The sequence below is a fragment of the Mus pahari genome, chromosome 14 (assembly GCF_900095145.1).
Source record: "Mus pahari chromosome 14, PAHARI_EIJ_v1.1, whole genome shotgun sequence".
In the NCBI taxonomy this organism is placed as follows: Eukaryota; Metazoa; Chordata; class Mammalia; order Rodentia; family Muridae; genus Mus; species Mus pahari.
The window spans coordinates 87,179,796-87,196,885 of NC_034603.1; the positions used below are offsets into that span (position 1 = coordinate 87,179,796).

General features: G+C 55.9%; 1 protein-coding gene across 3 annotated transcripts in view; it reads right to left on the reverse strand.

Moving 5' to 3' along the window:
• Positions 1–15,032, reverse strand: part of Aatk (apoptosis associated tyrosine kinase) — a 38,587-nt gene extending 23,555 nt beyond the window's left edge. For 2 of the 3 annotated variants that reach the window (XM_029546065.1, XM_021212498.1), the window contains exon 1: positions 14,761–15,032. In XM_029546065.1, coding sequence (XP_029401925.1) covers positions 14,761–14,842 — 82 coding nt within the window. In that variant the 5' untranslated portion in view covers positions 14,843–15,032. Of the gene's footprint in view, positions 1–14,476 lie in introns of all 3 variants that reach the window. The other variant, XM_021212500.1, reaches the window with a different exon arrangement.
• Between the last annotated feature and the right edge of the window lie 2,058 nt (positions 15,033–17,090).

The following is a 17,090-nucleotide window of genomic DNA, read 5'->3' on the forward strand; positions in this document are numbered from 1 at the left end:
CAGCTATGGTGTACTCATATATATTAAATATATTATAATAATTCTTTTTAAACAAAACAAAAAACCAAAAGGCTGTTTGGCCACTGGGTTCTCCACACCTTTTCATAGGTGATAGAGAGGCCCCTGGTCAGAGGGCAGGTGGCACCTGCCCTCTACCAGATGGGATAAGCCAACTCCAGCAAATGTGATTCTACCCAGAATTCACCGGCCAGGAAACTGCCAAGCGGGAAGGGGTAGGTAGGTGGGACCAAGGTTGGTTGCTGGGGCCCAGCTACTTCCTACCATGGGGACTTAAGCTTGGCCTTCCTGTCCTGAAGGGAGGACCTCTTGTTACCAGAGCTGCCCACCGCTTTCCTCTGAGCAATGAAAACATGTCACCCTTCGATATCACCTGGGCCCGATCTGTACCTCAGTCTCCCACACTGAAAGCCCTTCCGCCTTACCTGAGGTCAAGGTTTCTGTTGGTCCCCCTGGGCCCTGGAGCAGCTCTGCTGAGGGAGCCTCCCCCTCCCCTCTTCAGTGAAGCCCCGGGCAGTGAGGGGAGGGGCTTGACTTAGCCTAAATCATGAGCCCCCCAGAAAACAAGGGGCTGTGCACGGAGTGACTTCCTCCAGGGCTCTGTGACCTCTACCTCCTCAGTATCGCGTGAAGGATTAGCAGATATGCATGGGCCAGCTGCTTAGAGTTGGGGACCTGGCTACCCATCCACCGTCTGCACAGCCTGTCTGTGAGCTTTGCCTGTTTATACTGAGCTCCTGGCACAAGCAGCCTCACAGATGTTTATAACATGCTGATGACAGGAATACAGAGCTGAAGAATCTGGCCACCCACCCAGACACAGGCACATCCTCTGGAACCTTTATCCAGGGCTGTCTCGCCTGCTGAATCTAGCTCTGCCTGATTTCTCCCTAGGACCAGGTCCACCGTGGCTGTTCTTTGTATCAGAGAATTCTCTGTGGAGGATCCACATCCACTCCTTTCCAGGACTGTGGAAGGCAACCTGCACATTAGACTGTGTCAGTCAGGGACCAGAGAAGGGAGGCTGGTGTGGTCGTAGCCTCTGCAGAAAGGCAAGTCTTTCACTATTGGAGTCTCAGCTTTCTGACGTTTGACCTTCAGGGTCTGCAGAAGCTTCGGGTCATCGGGCATGCCCATGTGCGTCAGGGTGAGTGTGAGCCCTCAAGTCGGGGCACAGATTGTGTTGCTCTTTCCTATATCAGTGTACGCCTAGAGTGAGCACCAGCCAGATGTGGGAAGTCAGAGCATGCCCCCTCCAGCCCCCTCTACCCTCATGCCAAGACAGATGCCAGGGACCGCCAGAAACAGAAAGCACCTCAGAGCCTTGGGGTCCTTTGGAAGTGGTTTCTGGCATCCAAGACAAAGGGCTGTCCCTCCTGAGACACAAGGCTACCACCCCACCCACATGAGATGAAGCACCACTTCCCATGACGTAAGATAGCCCTTCAGTAGCAAAGGTCTATCGTCTCCAGTGCCGCAAAAGCCCCTAGAGTGATGGCATTCTGTACTGATGCAAGACTTCACTCCAGTGACATAAGGCTGACACAAGGCACTCCTGCAGGACTCCAGATTGTCTTCCCATGATGTCAGGCCCTTCTCCAGTAACCCTTCAAGTAACAGAAGACTCCAGGCTAGTGATACAAAGTTCCCTTTGTATCACTTTGTATCACACAAACTCACTTCCAGTAACTGGCTACCCATCCCCTCCAGAAACATGGAACCACCCTCAAGTAACTGAGGACCCTCATCAGTAATGCAGGCTGAGGATTCTCATCAGTGATGCAAGGATAACCCTCCTTTTTGCCTTGTGCAGCCTCGGTAACTGGGCCTGCACATAGACTCAGCCCAAACTACACCCTAAAGTATTCCTCTAAGTGTCCTCAAGATGGGCATGGCTAAACAAAGGGATAAACAAGAGATGGAGCTAAGGGGGTCCTGTGGTCAGCACCCAGAAAGAGGGTGCCCATATGGTCACCCTCAGGACTCATGGGTGAACCTTGAACTCTCCCCATGAAGCTGCTGCAGTCTGAGGGCTGTGGAGACAGGACTGAGGTCAGAATGTCCCCTAGAAAGACTGCAGAGGCAGTCAGTCACACGCATCTGTACCCCTTAAAAAGGAAGGGTGTAAGAGGGGGAGCTTGCCCTGTCACATGACACAGGCTCCCATTCAAGAGGATCAAATGGGAAACAGCCAGTCAGGCCTGAAGTGGAGAGGCCGGCCCTTGGTGCAGCATTGGCTACAGAAACCTCCTGTGCCTGGACCACAGAAAAGAGGGAATGTTGGAGGCAGGGTGTGGGTGTTCAGCAGCACTGAGGGTGAACCCAGGGCCTCACGCAAACTCACCAACTGCTATACAAATGATCTGTGCCTCAGCCCAGCCTCCTCAGGGAAGACAGAATGTTAAATGTCCAACTAAAAACCACAGAAGCAAAAAATGGATCTGATTTTCTTTAAGTACGCTTGATTTTTTTTTCTTTTTTATAAAAACATTCCTGTAATCCCTGCACTGGAAAGGCAGAGGCAGGAGGCTGCCTGAGGTCTGCTGGCCAGACAGCTTAATCACATCGGTGAGCACCAGGTTCAGGGGGACCTTGTCTGGAAACTGAGCTGAGAGCGACTGTGCAAGACACTCCATGTTAGTCTCTGGCCTCCACACACATGTGTGCACACACACATGAGCATATAAACATGGACACAGTCAAATAACTAACTGGAGTGGCTATAGCAGAAGATGTAAAAGCAGGATGCAATCCTCACACTTGGGAAGCAGGGGCAGGCAGGGGGACAAAGGTTTTAAGGCTAGCCCGCTGCATAGCAAGGCTCTGCCTAAAACACACCGAGGATGGTGGTACAGAACAATGGTAGAAAGCTTACCTAGTACAGGGGAAGCCCTGACTCAACCCCAGCACAAGAAGGGGAAGGGGAGGAGGGGGAGACAGAGGAGGAGGGAGAGGAGGAAGAGGAGAGGGAGGAGAAAAAGAAGGAGGGGAGGAGGGGGAGGAGGAAGGAGAGGAGGAAAGGGAGGAGGGATGGAGAAGGGGAGGAGAGGTAGAAGAAGGGAGAGGAGGAGGGGGAGGGAGTAGAAGAAGGAGGGAGAAGGGGGAGAGAAGGAGAGGGAGGGGAGGAATGAAGAGAAGAGTATAAAAAAGGGGATGGGGAAGAAGCCAAAACTCATCCAGCTCTACTCTGTGAACACACATCTTCATCTGGATCAACTGCACCTTGCAACATGAAGCACGGGACAGGATGTAGGTCTGTGTAACTACCAACCACAAGTACTGGAAACAAAATGAGGAAGCATCCCAGAGGTGGACAGCGGCAGAAAACTGGCGACTTCACTCCTCAGGTTTCACACTGGCAGCTGAGTGCAAGCCACTTGGAATCAGGGGGTGTGTAAGTTATTCCAACCCCGCAGCCCTAACACTGTCAGTCTCTTCTGTAAAGAGCCCAAGAATAACACTCAACCCCCACCTTAGGGTCTCCAAGCAGCTCTCTGCCCACCTCACCCCTGCTGCACTCAATACTCGGGTGTGGGTGCCTCAGCTGAGCTGCCATTGGCCGGGAGAAAGCTGGTTTCTATGCTCCACTTTGGGGTTCATAGAATCCTGGCCTGCACAGGCCTTTCCTTGGGCCCAGAACCTAGAGAACCTACCCTAGGGACTTCTGCCAGCAAGTGATAGGGCTAAAACTACCAGATACGAAGCCCACAAGGGCTACATGGAGGCTCTAGGACATTGGCAGTGTCCTAGAGGGCGGAGTAGAGCATGGTGGGTGAGAGAGCGCCAGTGCAGGCCAGGGCGTGAGTGAACACAGGTGCTATGGTTTGTATACACTTGGCCCAGGGAATGGCACAATTAGGAGGTAGGGCCCTGTTGGAATAGGTGTGGCCTTGTTGGGGTAGGTGTGCCACTGTGGGCGTGGACTTAAGACCCTCAACCTAGCTGCCTGGAAGTCAGTCTTCTACTAGCAGCTTTCAGATGAAGATATAGAACTCAGCTCTGCCTGCACCATGCCTGCCTGGACATTGCCATGCTCCTGCCTTGATAATAATGGACTGAACCTCTGAACCTATAAGCCAACAATTAAATGTTGTCCTTGTAAGACTTGCCTCGGTCATGGTGTCTGTTCACAGCAGTAAAACCCTAAGACACCAGGCATGCATCCTCTCATGCACACACACATATTCACATACACCCATGTATTATACACACACTTGTGAGCCCACAAGTGTGCAGGCACACTATGAGAACACTCATGCAGCACCTTCACATTCATTCACACTCATTAGCCCACACTGGGGCACACCTATGCACACTCAGATACCCACTTACAATCGTGTCTACTCACAAGGGTGCACATAAATGCACTCGGCACACACATGTGCACACTCCAACTGCATGCACTTATGCATTCACTAGTCTCTGCTCACTTACTCACACACACACTGATGCTATTTGGACACTCATGTGCACTCTCACACTCAAAATTACAAGCCTTCTCATATACACTCTCACACACCCGCATTCAAACGCCCATGAAAACTCACAGGAACAAAGTCTAGAAGGGAAATAAACAAGTGGGTGAGACCCCCATCCCCGGAGCCTCATGGCCTCAGTGTCCCCCGTCCTGCAGAAGATGCAGTCAGGCTGTCTGAAGGGCAGGAGTGAGCCACCTGGCCTCTGAAGATAGCTAAAGACTATCGAGGAGTTGAGAGATGAAGATAAAACACCACTCAGAGCCCCAGATGCTCCACCCAGTGTGATGCTACCTCAGTGAACACCATGAGATCCCCCAATGTGAAGGGCAGCAAACCTCAGACATATATGGGTTTACAGTAACCAGGGGCCAGAGTGGCAGCAGGGTCCTTCTGGGATAGGAAGGATGTTCTAGAAGCAGCGGCACGTGCTACCTGGATGGTCAGCTCGCTCAGAGGCAGCGGTTGCTGCCAGACAGAAGCAGCGGCACGTGCTACCTGGATGGCCAGCTTGCTCAGAGGCAGCGGCCGCCGCCCTCCCTGGTGTGGGGCCTTTTTGCAGAGAGCAGTTTAACACTTGGGTGTCCCTGGGGCTCTTACAGCAAGCTCCGCCCGACCCCAACGTCCCCATTGGGTCTATGCTCCTTCCCAGACCTCCTTCCTGCCCTGTCCCAGGAAGCCCTGCCCCCAAGCCTTGTTCTTCAGTGTCCACGCACAGAAGCCACACCATCATGGAACAAAGGCCACACTTATACGGGTGTGGCTCTGGAGTCCCCCTCCTGGAGGTGTGACAGTCACCCCTGACCTGGGATCTCAGGGACTGTGTCAGTACCACTGTGGGTTCCAAGGACAGAGCATCTGATATTGCCAATGCAGCTAGACTCTGTCCTGGAGGTGGAACACAGGGGCTCCATGCACCTGAGGACCCCTGACTCTGGTGATGCAAAGGGAAATCCCCCCCAAAAGGAAGCTGGACAGACAAACAAACAAACCAGGCGCAGATGGAGCCAGGAGGCCTGGACAGCAGGCAGCCCAGGTGCCAAGGGTGAGAGCTGGGGCACAGTGTCTGTCCCAGGAGCCCCTTCCCGCTTCCTGCAGGCGCTATAATGGAGCTCGGGGGTCCTAGACAGAGAAGGGAGGAGGAGGGGAAGTCTTGACCCCAGGTGGGACACAGTTCCTCAGGCGGGGACACAGAAGCCAGTTCAGCAGCCTGAGCCTAAGCCACTGGCACTACTGTGCTGTCTTACAGCGGTTAGGTTCCTAGTTTCCATCCTCTTGGTCTCCCAGGATTCGGGTCCTGTCCATGGGACACCCCAAGCTCAGAGCAAAGATGCACACAGAGGTTTCCACAGCCTCATGGACTGTTCTAGGCTCTCCTCCTGCCCTGACCACCAGTAGGGGGCAAACTGAGGCAGATGTAGCAAGGTGTATCAGTCCCCTGAGGAGTTAAGATGGCATTGTGAGAAGGCACTGTGAGAGAAGACTGTGCCCTCAAAGACCACAGATACTGGGGGCTGGAGTGATGGACTGCTCTTCCAGAGGTCCCGAGTTCATTTCTCAGCAACCACATGGTGGCTTACAACCATTTGTAATGGGATCCAATGCCCTCTCCTGGTGTGTCTGAAGACAGCTACAGTGTGCTCATAAATGTAAAACAAAAAAAGAATTCTTTAAAAAAAAAAAAAAAAAAAAGACAAAAAGAAAAAGGTAACACTGTCCACCCAGCTCCTCCCCAGCCTCCCCAGCCTCTCTGCCCCCGCATGCGAGGCAGGTACAGGCTGCCACGCAGAATTCTGGGCATTGTTTAGGATGTCGGGTGGAGAGCTTGAGTTACAGAACCACTTCCCTCCAGCAGAACACTGTGCCCAATGGCTACAAAGTAGCTGTGGCTAAATGGGTTGCAAATGACCCCAAGGATACTCAGGCATTGACCTGCCTGGAGACTACTGTGGCAGACAGATCGGCTGCCCACCAGGGTTTCCACCCACGCCTCCCACTGTCCTGTCTGGTGTGGGGGTGGGGGGCGCTGAAGGAAGCAGATCCAGCTTGGCAAGGTTATAGGGACAGCGGGTTGGCAGGTGGGTACAAGAGAAAGACTACGTGAATGCTTGACCTGGTTCCGTATTTTCAGACCCTGGATCAGCTCCAGGAGGGTCATTGGTGCCCCTCTGTCATCTGGGTAAACATGGAAATAAAATGACCATCTGCACCCAGAAGCCTAAGAGAGCAGGCAGGAACAAGGAGGGCAGAGGGGTTCTGGGAAGGCCCTGGGAGGGGGTCCCAAGGGGTTCTGGGGGTCACATCTTTACACTGTGTTCAGATGCACACACACCTGTGCACATATGCACATAAACACATGTACCCAACAGCTGCTCACACACTCATCTCCCCCATCCCTGTCAAGTGCTCGAATACATGCACACACATTACACTCACTCACACCTACACAGACACAGTAGCTGTGGCTCACCTGTACAGACACACAGGTAGACACATATGCTCACGTGAGCATGTACACTGTCCCCCAACACCTCTCACATGGAGTGTTCACATGCGCATTCTCATCCTAAGGCACACACTAGGGGTCAGCACCACCCCTCTACTCTTGCAGGGACCCCACACGTACAGGGTTTCCTAGGATTCTTCTGCAAGACCCCAAACCTTGCCTTCCTGGATCCTCCAGAGGGCGCCTTGGAATCAAGCCCACCCAGGGGACTAGGAACAGAAGGGAGTTCCACGGCATGACACTCACAGGTCCCGCCTTCACTGACACGCGTCAAAACTGCGCCAAGTCTGACCTCCAAGCCCCTCACCCCTTTCTCTGGCACCCCGGTGCCCCCCACCCCAGGCTGGTCCAAGGATGGAGTGGTTATTCAGCTTGCGCCTATGCCTCCCATCTGAGAACCCCCACACCCAGCCAGCTCAGGTGGCTTATGGGAGTGACAAAGTCAGAGCTTGTCCTGGTAGCTCCCTCCCCAAGCTGCTCCCTGCTCCAGGCACACTGTCTGTTCCCTTTGAAAGGACATGCTGAGGCCTTCTGACACACACCCCTTGGCCCCTCTCACACATGAGATGCTCGGCCTAAGCTGTGGCTGGCCGAGCAAGAAATCCGCAGGTCCTCGACTAGACTGAGAAGCGCACAGAACACACTGGCTTGGCTGTTTAGACAGGGCTTGTAAGAGAAGATAAAACAGCAGGTCTGGCTCCTGGGCAGCTGCCACAGTCCCACTCTTGGTAACAGGGTCCTCTGGATAGAGCATGAGGCAGCTCCATGGGCTGGGCAGGCCTGAGGGCAATCGTGGTGTGTCCCTTCCTGTCATCCACTCTCACGAGTCAGCCAGGAAGTGCCTCTCAGCCATGACTGGTGAATGCCAAAAGGATTCCAGGCAGCTCCAGGATACACAATGGTCTGCACCCAGCGGTGCCCAGGAGGTGGCTAATTCAGTGGCCAACATGTCTCACTGGAGGAAAGAGGGGAAGTGTGCCGGTGCCAGGGGCAAACACTCCCACCCTGGCCTTCATGCTGGGCGGAGGTGTCCACCCTGCCTTGCACTGCACTGTGGTCACAGACAGAACAAGAATGTAAGGGCGTAGAGGAACCAACAGCATTCTCACACACACAGCTGAGGAGGACAGACCGAACCTACAGATGTGTCCCCAAAGCAACCGCAAAAAGAGTTTTTGCAGAATCCACTCACAGAGGCCCTCAGTGCCCAAGGACAGACATGCCAGAGCACCACGCTCCTGAGATGACACCTTCTGTAGGGTCAGGGGAAGCCACACAACAGTGTCTAGGACAACCCCTGCAGTATGTGCTCAGCAGAATGACCAAGAAGTCCAGGAGACATGACATGGGACAAGTTGTTATGACATTAATGATCAACGGGACAGGGACAGCAGGGCGGTGACAGAGTCGTGGCTAATTGGTGTGGGTGATTATTAACAAGACAAAATGTTCCAAAAATGGACTATAGTGAAGACCTCACAACTCTAAAAATACCAAAAACCATGAATTCTATGCTCTCAGAGATGAATTATAATATGCAAATTATGTCTCAGTAAAGGGAAAGGAGGGGCTAGCAGTTATAGGCAGAGTATGCTAGTTAGGGAAGGGAGGGAGGGAGGGAGGAGGGAGAAAAGGAGGAAAGTGGGCGGTGCTTTTCTGAAACACTCACAGGAGCATCACCATGACAGACAGACAGCCAAAGCTGGACAGAAGCCAGTGCCTACCCCCAGAGCGTACGCCTCTGACGCTCTGTTCCCAAGGTGTGGGCGACACACCATATCCTGCAGAGGCCTGAGGCAGCTATAGGTGGCTCTGTGGGACAAGGGGGCCGCCAGGACCTGGAGTATGGTCACATAGGTGTGTCCGACTGATGTGCAGCCACAGAGCCTCAGGGGCACCTAAGCATATGCGCACCACTTAAAATAGTTGGGGGCTCAAGGAAGTCCCACAGTGTGCCCCCACAGATAGCTCCATGTCCCCAGAAAACAAACCCCTCAAGAGCTGACTACACCCTCCTTACCTAGGTCGGCCACCCAGGTGACCTTGCAGCCACCCAGAGTAAGGTGCAAGCGTGGTGGGCGTGGTGTTAAGGATGCCTCCTCACAGCCTGTTGAAAGTTACTGGCAAATTCCAAGCCAGCCACTCAGCTCTGAGTACCTGACTGGTGCACACCACTCCTAGGTCCCCTCCTAAGCAGCACAGAGAGTGGGGGAGAAGCTTAGGAAATGGGGTACAGTGGGAAGCCAGAGCCATGATGGATCCTATCTCCACCCTGCAGCACAGTGTCCAGACGCCCGGCGGGCCTCAAAGCTCAGTCTCTGAACGCAGGTGGCCTCCTCCAGAGCCCAGTCTGGGATCCTGGCTCCCATCCCATCGGGCTCACAGGGCAGGTAGGTGGTCCCTACAAGGAGCCCAAGGCCAGCTGGTCAAGGGTCCCTGATGCCATGTGCCCAAGTCAGTAAGCCAGCGACAGATGTACCTCCCCAGAGACAGAGGTGTGTGAGCAGTGATGGATTCTGTCGCTTAACAAGAAGGTGGTGACTCATGCAGATCTCGGGGTGATGGTATAGAGAAGGGGGAGGTATGACTATCACCATTGTGAGAGGCACCTGCTTCACCTCACCTGGGACAGGTGACCCTGGCTGCCCAGCCCACCTACTACAGAGGCCCTCCCCACTCTAGGAACTGCCACGGCTTCAGGTGGGGTCCTGGCTAGACCAGAGATCTGGTAAGTATTGTGTCCTCCCCCACCCTGGGCTGGCAGGGACAGAGTCGGCAGGCAGTGTCCTCCCAGAATACCCACATACCGGCTCTGGACGCGCTCCTATGAGACTCCAGCTTTGCTCCACCCAGAGTGGCCCTTCTGGAGAACTCCCAACTCCACCCCACCCTCATGTCCCAGCCCCCTGACCCTAGCCATGGCCCTGACGGAAGTAGACGGGGGATGCCACGTGACTCTGCCTCCTGTGACAGTCCTCAGGCAACCATCCACCCAGACTGTCAGCTCGGGAACTGGCTCTGGCTTTGGCCACTGCCCTCATTTCCTCTGCCGGCTTCCTGAGCTGGGGGCGGGGTAGGCCACAGACACTGGTCCCAAAGCTACTGGTTCCTCTGTGACAGCCAGGCAGGGCCCAGACTACGGGGGTCTGAAATCAAAGCCCCAACAGACACTATGACCTAGATTATCACATGACAAGGGCCAGGGATGGCACGGGGATCTCTCTACCATAGACAAGGCTCTCAGCCGACTTTCTCCTTCCTACCTGGGAACAAGACAGTAAGAGAGGGTCCCCCGATCACAGTCTGCATCAGGCTCCCTCCAGTTGACCCTAGTCCCTGTCTCAAGAGCCATGGGAGAAAGGCAGGTGGTCACAGTCACATGAGGAGGGCCTGGCAGAGAGCTGGGCACAGCTTGCCCTCAGGAAGTGCTCCAAGAGTGCAGGACAGGTGCCAGAGACAGCAGGGACATTATTCATCGGGACCCACCATGTACACACAGACACAAGGCGAGCTACAGATCTGCAGCTCCTGCCTCGGTCCCTAGGCCTGAGGGAAACTGCACTACGTTCCTGAGACGCTCTGGATGGAGATCACCAAACTGGTGGCTTCTTCGAGAGTGGTTCCTTCCTGGCCCAGCAGGCTCAGTGAGGCCTGGGGTGAGGTCTTGTTAGCTCTTCCAGCATGGGGTCTAGACAGGCCTCGGCTCACGGTTCCTCCACCCCAGTCTCCACTTCCTCTCCCCTGCACCCCGCCCCGTCTCCTCCCATTTCTGTGTCATAGCAGGACATCTGCCATGGGATTTAGGGTTCACCCTGCCTCAGTATGAGGCAAATTTACAAATTGTCTTTGTAGACCCTCTTTCTAAACAAGACCCCACCCTGAGGTGCTGGGTGGACATGGAGCCGGTGATACCTCTCAAGGGAGCAGAAACATGCAGATGTTCTGTCCTTGAGATGAAACAGTGGGACTCTGTGTCCTAGAGAGCTGGTTTCCGGGGAGAAGGATTCTCACACCCACAAGAATGCCCACAGAGGTGCCTGTATACTGTATGTGCCCACAGAGTGTGTGTGTATGTGTGTGTGTGTATGTGCGTGTGTGTATGTATGTGTGTGTGCATGCACGTGCGCGTGTGCATGTGTGTGTGTGTGTGTGTGTGTGTGTGTGTGTGCAGGTGCACTTTTTGGACATAGACATGCCAGCCTGAATAACCGTGCCTCATATGCCATTTGGGAGATGTGTGTTTGCAGGTTTTTCACGCCCATGTCTGCATGTGCCACGAATGTACGGAGCCCTGCACACCTATGGGTATATGGGTGCGGTGTTGGGGTGGGCAAACCTTCTGATGATCCTCCTGCGCCAGCTCTCAGAGGAGCAGTCTGTACATGGCCACTGGCAGCCAGGCCCTTGCCCAGTCACCTCTCAGCCTGCTCACCTGTAACCTAGAGGCTCGGCTGATTCATCGAGATGAGGTCATACTGAGGTAGGGTCAGCCTTAAATTCAGGCTCTGACCTTCCTGTCACTGGGCCCGTAGGGCAAGGCGACAAGCCAGGGGCAGCGCCTATACTCTAGGTCCAGCTGCTATGAAGACCCGGTGAGCTGGTTCCTTCAACCAGGTCCACTGAGGATCAGGGTGTCATGTCACTCAATGGACACAACTTTCCATAGTCCAAATATATCTGTGAGCCAGAGACCAGGACTCCTGGGAACTCTCTGGCCCATTTCCAGGGCTCCCTTCGGCCCAAGCTCCATGTGCCACTCAGACCAAGCCCCTTCTGCCACAGTCACCACAACCCTAGCAATGCCAGCTCTGTACCCTGCCACACGCGGACACCAAGGGAACAACCATTCCGGAAAGGCACAGCGGGCTCTTCCTTAGGAGCCCAACATGGGGTGAGGACTTGTGCAAGGACCGGGATGTAAGCTGGAACGCTGGAGACGCCAAGGCACAGTGTGGGGTACGTGGGCAATGCTGAATAACTGAGCGGGACCGCCATGCGTTCTCTGAGCTTCTGCAAACGGACGCCAGCTTCACAGCCCACAGGCCTCAGGCTAGACCCCGGCAGAGGCCACCGTGACTAGCCTCGCTTGTTGTTTGCCTGTACTCGGTGTCCACACCACCACACGGCTACCTTACAGATAAGGGAGCTAAGGACCAGAGAGGGCCAGACATCAGGAGGTGAGCAAATGGGGGTGGGGGCATCTCCCAGAGCCCCGGCATGCAGGGCAGCCCCAAGGCATGCTGGGAGTACAGAAGACCCCATGCTGGAAACAGTAAAAGCACCCCCCTCAACGCTGCTTCTGGCACCAGGGATGGTACCAGGCTCCAGCAACCACAGCGTCCTGAGGCCTGCCCATCTCAGGACCTGGCACACCAGTGTGGAGAGTGAGAAATAAGATCGTCCCCCTGTGTCAGTGTGAGATGACTACGTGGTCATCGACTCCTTCTCCTCCCAACCACCCTTGCCCTCCATGAAGACTTCTCTCATTTTTGTCTTCCAGGTTCTGCCTACCTACAGAGTGATCCCCAAGAGGCTGAAAGAATGGCCCAAGACCACAGAGCAAAGAGGCTACTGGGCCAAGCCTGCCAAGAAATGCTTCGTGATCATCTATATCCTGGATGCCAGGGAGCAAAGAGTCAGATGTTACAGGTGACTGGCCCTTCTGGGTGCCTGTCTGGCCATCACATAACACCCCACGATTATGTTCAGCCTCAGTACCCTATTGGGAGGCACTGGGAGCCCACAGACACGCTCCTCAGCCATTGTGAACATGAGACCTCCTTTGAGTTCTGGTGCCTCCAAGAGACCAGATAGACGGTCTTTCTGTATTATGAGCATGAAGAAAAGCCACTCCCCCTCCGTGGGTGCAGAGGCCTCAGGCACCAGTTGTGTCCACACCTCCTCACCCCACCAAATAGTTCATCAGGCATCTCCTCCAACCCAGACCTAGCCATAGGCATCACCATCCCATTTTACTGATTGGGAAACAGAGGCAAAGCAAAGACAGACACGGGGAACTCTGTTAGGGGTGGGGGGATAGTAGGCTTTAAGCAAAGATTTAATGGGAAGACAGTGGACCCCATATCTCCTCTGCAGCACCCATAGGACCAGGGTTTGTCACCCCCACTGAGGTCCCCAACCTTATTACCATCATCCACACCCATGGGTGGACTGTCGGGACAGGAGGGACACAATGTCCACAGGCATACAGCTCTCAAGAGAAGTCCTCTTGCCTACAACACTTTTCCCCCTTAGATCATTAAAGCAGCACACTGTAATTACACTGATCTACTGCGCAAAAAAACACAAGAGCTGCAGAACCCTGCTGTTTCTCTGATGTGGGGGAAGGGAACTCCCATCCTGGATACCCTGGAGGAGCAAGGGGTGATAGACCACCAGGCAGGTCTGGGCCCAGCAGAGGCAGGTGGGAGGGCACATAGGTTCCTCCCTACTGTGGTCAGTCTAGGCTCCCCCTACCCCCCCCCCACAACTCCAAGGCCACCTGTCTGCAGTCAGGAATAGCCGCCCACTGGAAGGACCAAGGGCCAGGTGAGGCTTGCCATGGGAGACATCCTAAGATGGTGATGCTGCCCTTGGATGTCTGTCCCTAAAGGTAGTCTGGGCCTTGGGTGGCTTCTCAAGGCCACCTCCACTCCCGCCCTGGGCTTAAGGGGTCACTGACACAGCACATAGGTTCTGTGCCTTGGGTTGCATGGTGAAATGGTGACCTCCAAGCCCCTTGGCTCACCCAGGAAGTCATCTCTGAGCAAAGGACACTTATAGCCCTACACCAGGTAGACAGCTCCATCAGCTCCCCTCCCTGGGAGCAAATGCCTTCAGATCCAGCCCTGCCCAGGGGACTCTGCATCACTGCACATTCTGGCCCTACTCCAGGAGGGAGACCCAGGAGAGTCATCATATGTGAGCCAGGCTTTGTTTGGGCTGTGCAGCCAAAGCTCCAGGGACATGTGGGTGGGACTCCAGGCTCCTCCTGGGCACAGGTTCATTCCCCTCCCTCCCAGGCCAAGCAAAAGAATCAGGGTTAGAAACAGCTGCCCTAGCCCCCTCTGCCCACCACAGCTGCCCACCCTGGCCAAGCAGTTGTGGTAAACACATTACCGCTGCGTCCACTAGCCAGGTAGAGCAAGATGCCCGACCCCAGGTCCTATGCAGTTAGTCAGCACCACCTCTCTAGAGTGGGACCTCAGGTGGGCTCATGCTAGGGTCCTCGTCGGTCCCCACACCCACCACAGGCTGCCGAGGGAGAGGAGCATGCTGCCTGGACAGGGATTTGCAGAAAACAGCACCAGGGTTAGGAAGGAGCCTTCCACGCCAGAATATGGATGAGCAAGCTTCCACAGCGGGCCTGGGCTCCTGCCCTGCCTCACAGAACCCCCTCACCTCCCTGGGGCCCTGAGTCCTGGCAACCTCTCTCCGGGACACCTGGGGCCAACACAGGCCCTCTTGTCCCAGTTACCTGTGCCAGGGAGGCATCCAAAGAGGCAGGGGCTGATGCTGCCAGCCAGCGCTGAAGGGGCCCGGCTGTACAGGGTCTGGCCCCAAGGCCTGCCCACCTCCGGAGACCTGTAGTGGGTCCTCGCCGGTCCCTGTTCTTCTGCGGGGACTCAGGGCGGAGAAAGGGTTAATTTCCAGGCAAAATGGGAAACCGTGGCTCCAGCAGCATCATGTCGGCGGTGGGGAGACAGGTGGGGGGGCAGTCGCAGCCGCAAGGCCGCCTCCGAGGGCGCCGCGCGGACTCACCCGGGTCGAAGTGGGAGCTGAAGGCAAAGCTGGGGTTGAAGAAGGACGACGACATGGCCAGGGCCAGCAGCGCGATGGGCATCCCCGGGGCAGGCGCTGCGCTTAAGCTCAGAACGCCGGCGGCCTGGGCCGGCGTTCCGGCATCATCGTCCAGCGGCCTCCGCAGGTGCGGAGCGCACGGCCCCCCGCTCCTAGCGCCCCCAGCCACCGCCGCAGCGCGGGCACCAGTGGGGGCGGCGACAGACTAGGCGCCTCCGCCCGCCGCCGCGGCGCCGCGGGGCTCTGGCTGGTGCAGTCCGAAAACACGCGGGAGCGCGCGCGAGTGGGGGGGCGGAGCGGGAGGGGGGATGGAGATGGGGGCTGGGGGTTACTTTCTGGGACAAAGCAGGGGAGGGGCACGCAGTTCGTGGGACAATGAGGGAAGGAGAGGGGTCACGGAGGTACGGGGGGCTATGGAATGAGGGGGGGGTGAAGACTGAGGGGCGCAGAGGCTGGGCAGCGCGGAGGCTGGGGATACGGAGAGGGGACAGAGGCAGGGGAGGAGCACGTAGGTCGTGGGACACTAAGAGATGGGGAGGGGGCACGGAAGCTGGGACTACGGGGGGGGGGCAGGATGAAGGCTGAGGGCACGGAGGGGAGGTAGGAATGCACAGATGATACGGAGGGGGCTGAATGAAGCCTGGGAAGCATGGAGACTGGGGCAAAGGATAGGGGACCGAGGCAGAAGGAGGGGTACAGGCTGTGGGACACTAAATGATGCAGGCTGGGAAGAGGGCACAGAGGCTGATGCTATGGGAGCTGAGGAGCACCGAGCTGAGACACAGCATAGAAGGGACACGCAGGTCTTGGCATACTAAGGGTGTGGGGCTGAGGGAAAGGGTATGCAGGCCTCGGCTACCGGCTACCGGGATGGAAACTGGACGGGACAGGGAAGAGGGACACTGAGGCTGATGGAAACAGTGGGGTCATCGAGGCTTTGGGGCTCCAGAGGAGTCTGCTCCTAAGTGGGTGGGGGTTTTGGAGGAAGGAGCCGATGGATGCAGGCCAGGGGCACCCAGGCAGGTTACGGTGATGGAGGAGAGTATGGAAGTCGGAGGTCGGGGGAGGCTGAGAGGACTATGAGGGGCCAAGCCCTAGATGGGGGAGCGACTGAGACTGGAAGCTGACTTGAGACTGTGGGCATCTCAAGAGGTCACTGGTGGTTGACACAGGAGGCTAAGGGTCACAGGGGAGGTTACAGACGGGAGTGTCCATGGAGGTGCAGAACTGGGGTCCTGCTGAGTAGCGGATGGTGGAAGGAAATATAGGTGGGGGACCCAGGAGCTCATGTTTACAGGGTTACTCGCAGGTTTGGGGGTGGCTTGTCCGGAAGAGCTTACACCGGTTGGGGTGCTGTTTTTGCACTGACCGCCTGCAGCTGTGCCACGATGCGACAAACGGCTGGCCCCACCAGCACAGAACAGCCGGGGCGCTTGGAGCAGGCAGCCAGGCAGCGCCGCCGCCGGGTACGGACGCCGTGCCCCGCGCCCCTCCTCCTCCCGCCGCAGCGCCATCTTGCAGCGTTTCAACGAAGCTGCGGGCCTGGCGGCATGTAGGTGAGGCATGTAGGCGAGGCACGAAGAGGGGTTGTCACCTGCAGCTCTGGGGTCCTGGACAACCAGCTATACTGCTGTTCATTCATTGTTGGTTTAGTTACAGAGCCCGTTGGGGTCCGAAGGTGGGAGAGCAAAGGGATTGTGCTAGCCGGAGGGGCCCTGTTGGCAGGAGGGCCCCAAGACTGAGGGAGAGGAGGTGTCTGGGTAGAGGGTCAGCAGCGACTGGAGTAGAGTGGTCAGAGTCAGCAGGGTCTGAGGTATCAGAGCTTCCCTGATTTTTCTGACATGGTCCTTGTGAAGTTTGGGGGTAGCCATCTCTGTCCATGTTGTCAGCAGAGTGACCCAAAACAGCTCACCTGGAGGGCGAGTGGGCTTTTGGGTTGGTCTTGAGCTCATGGCTGACTAGGTATTTAGAGGATTTTGAGTTTCTGATTCTCTTGGAACCCTATGGAAAGGGTGATCAAGACAGGCCTGACCCGAAGAACTTCTTCCCATGTCAGGCAGGGGCAGCTATCACCTCTAGGTAGGAGGACCCTTAGTGTTTGGCTCTCCCTTATTCCCTGACCAGGGTTGAAACAAGGTCCTGAGACTCTTCAGTTAATGTACAAAGGCCGCATCTGGTGGGGGTTTGGTTGGGCAAGGGCCATGCACCTGTTGGTTGTGGCCAGAAGCCTTAGGGACTACAGTAGTGTCACAGAGGCATTGGCAGCTGATGTTGAAGGGCATTCTACAGTT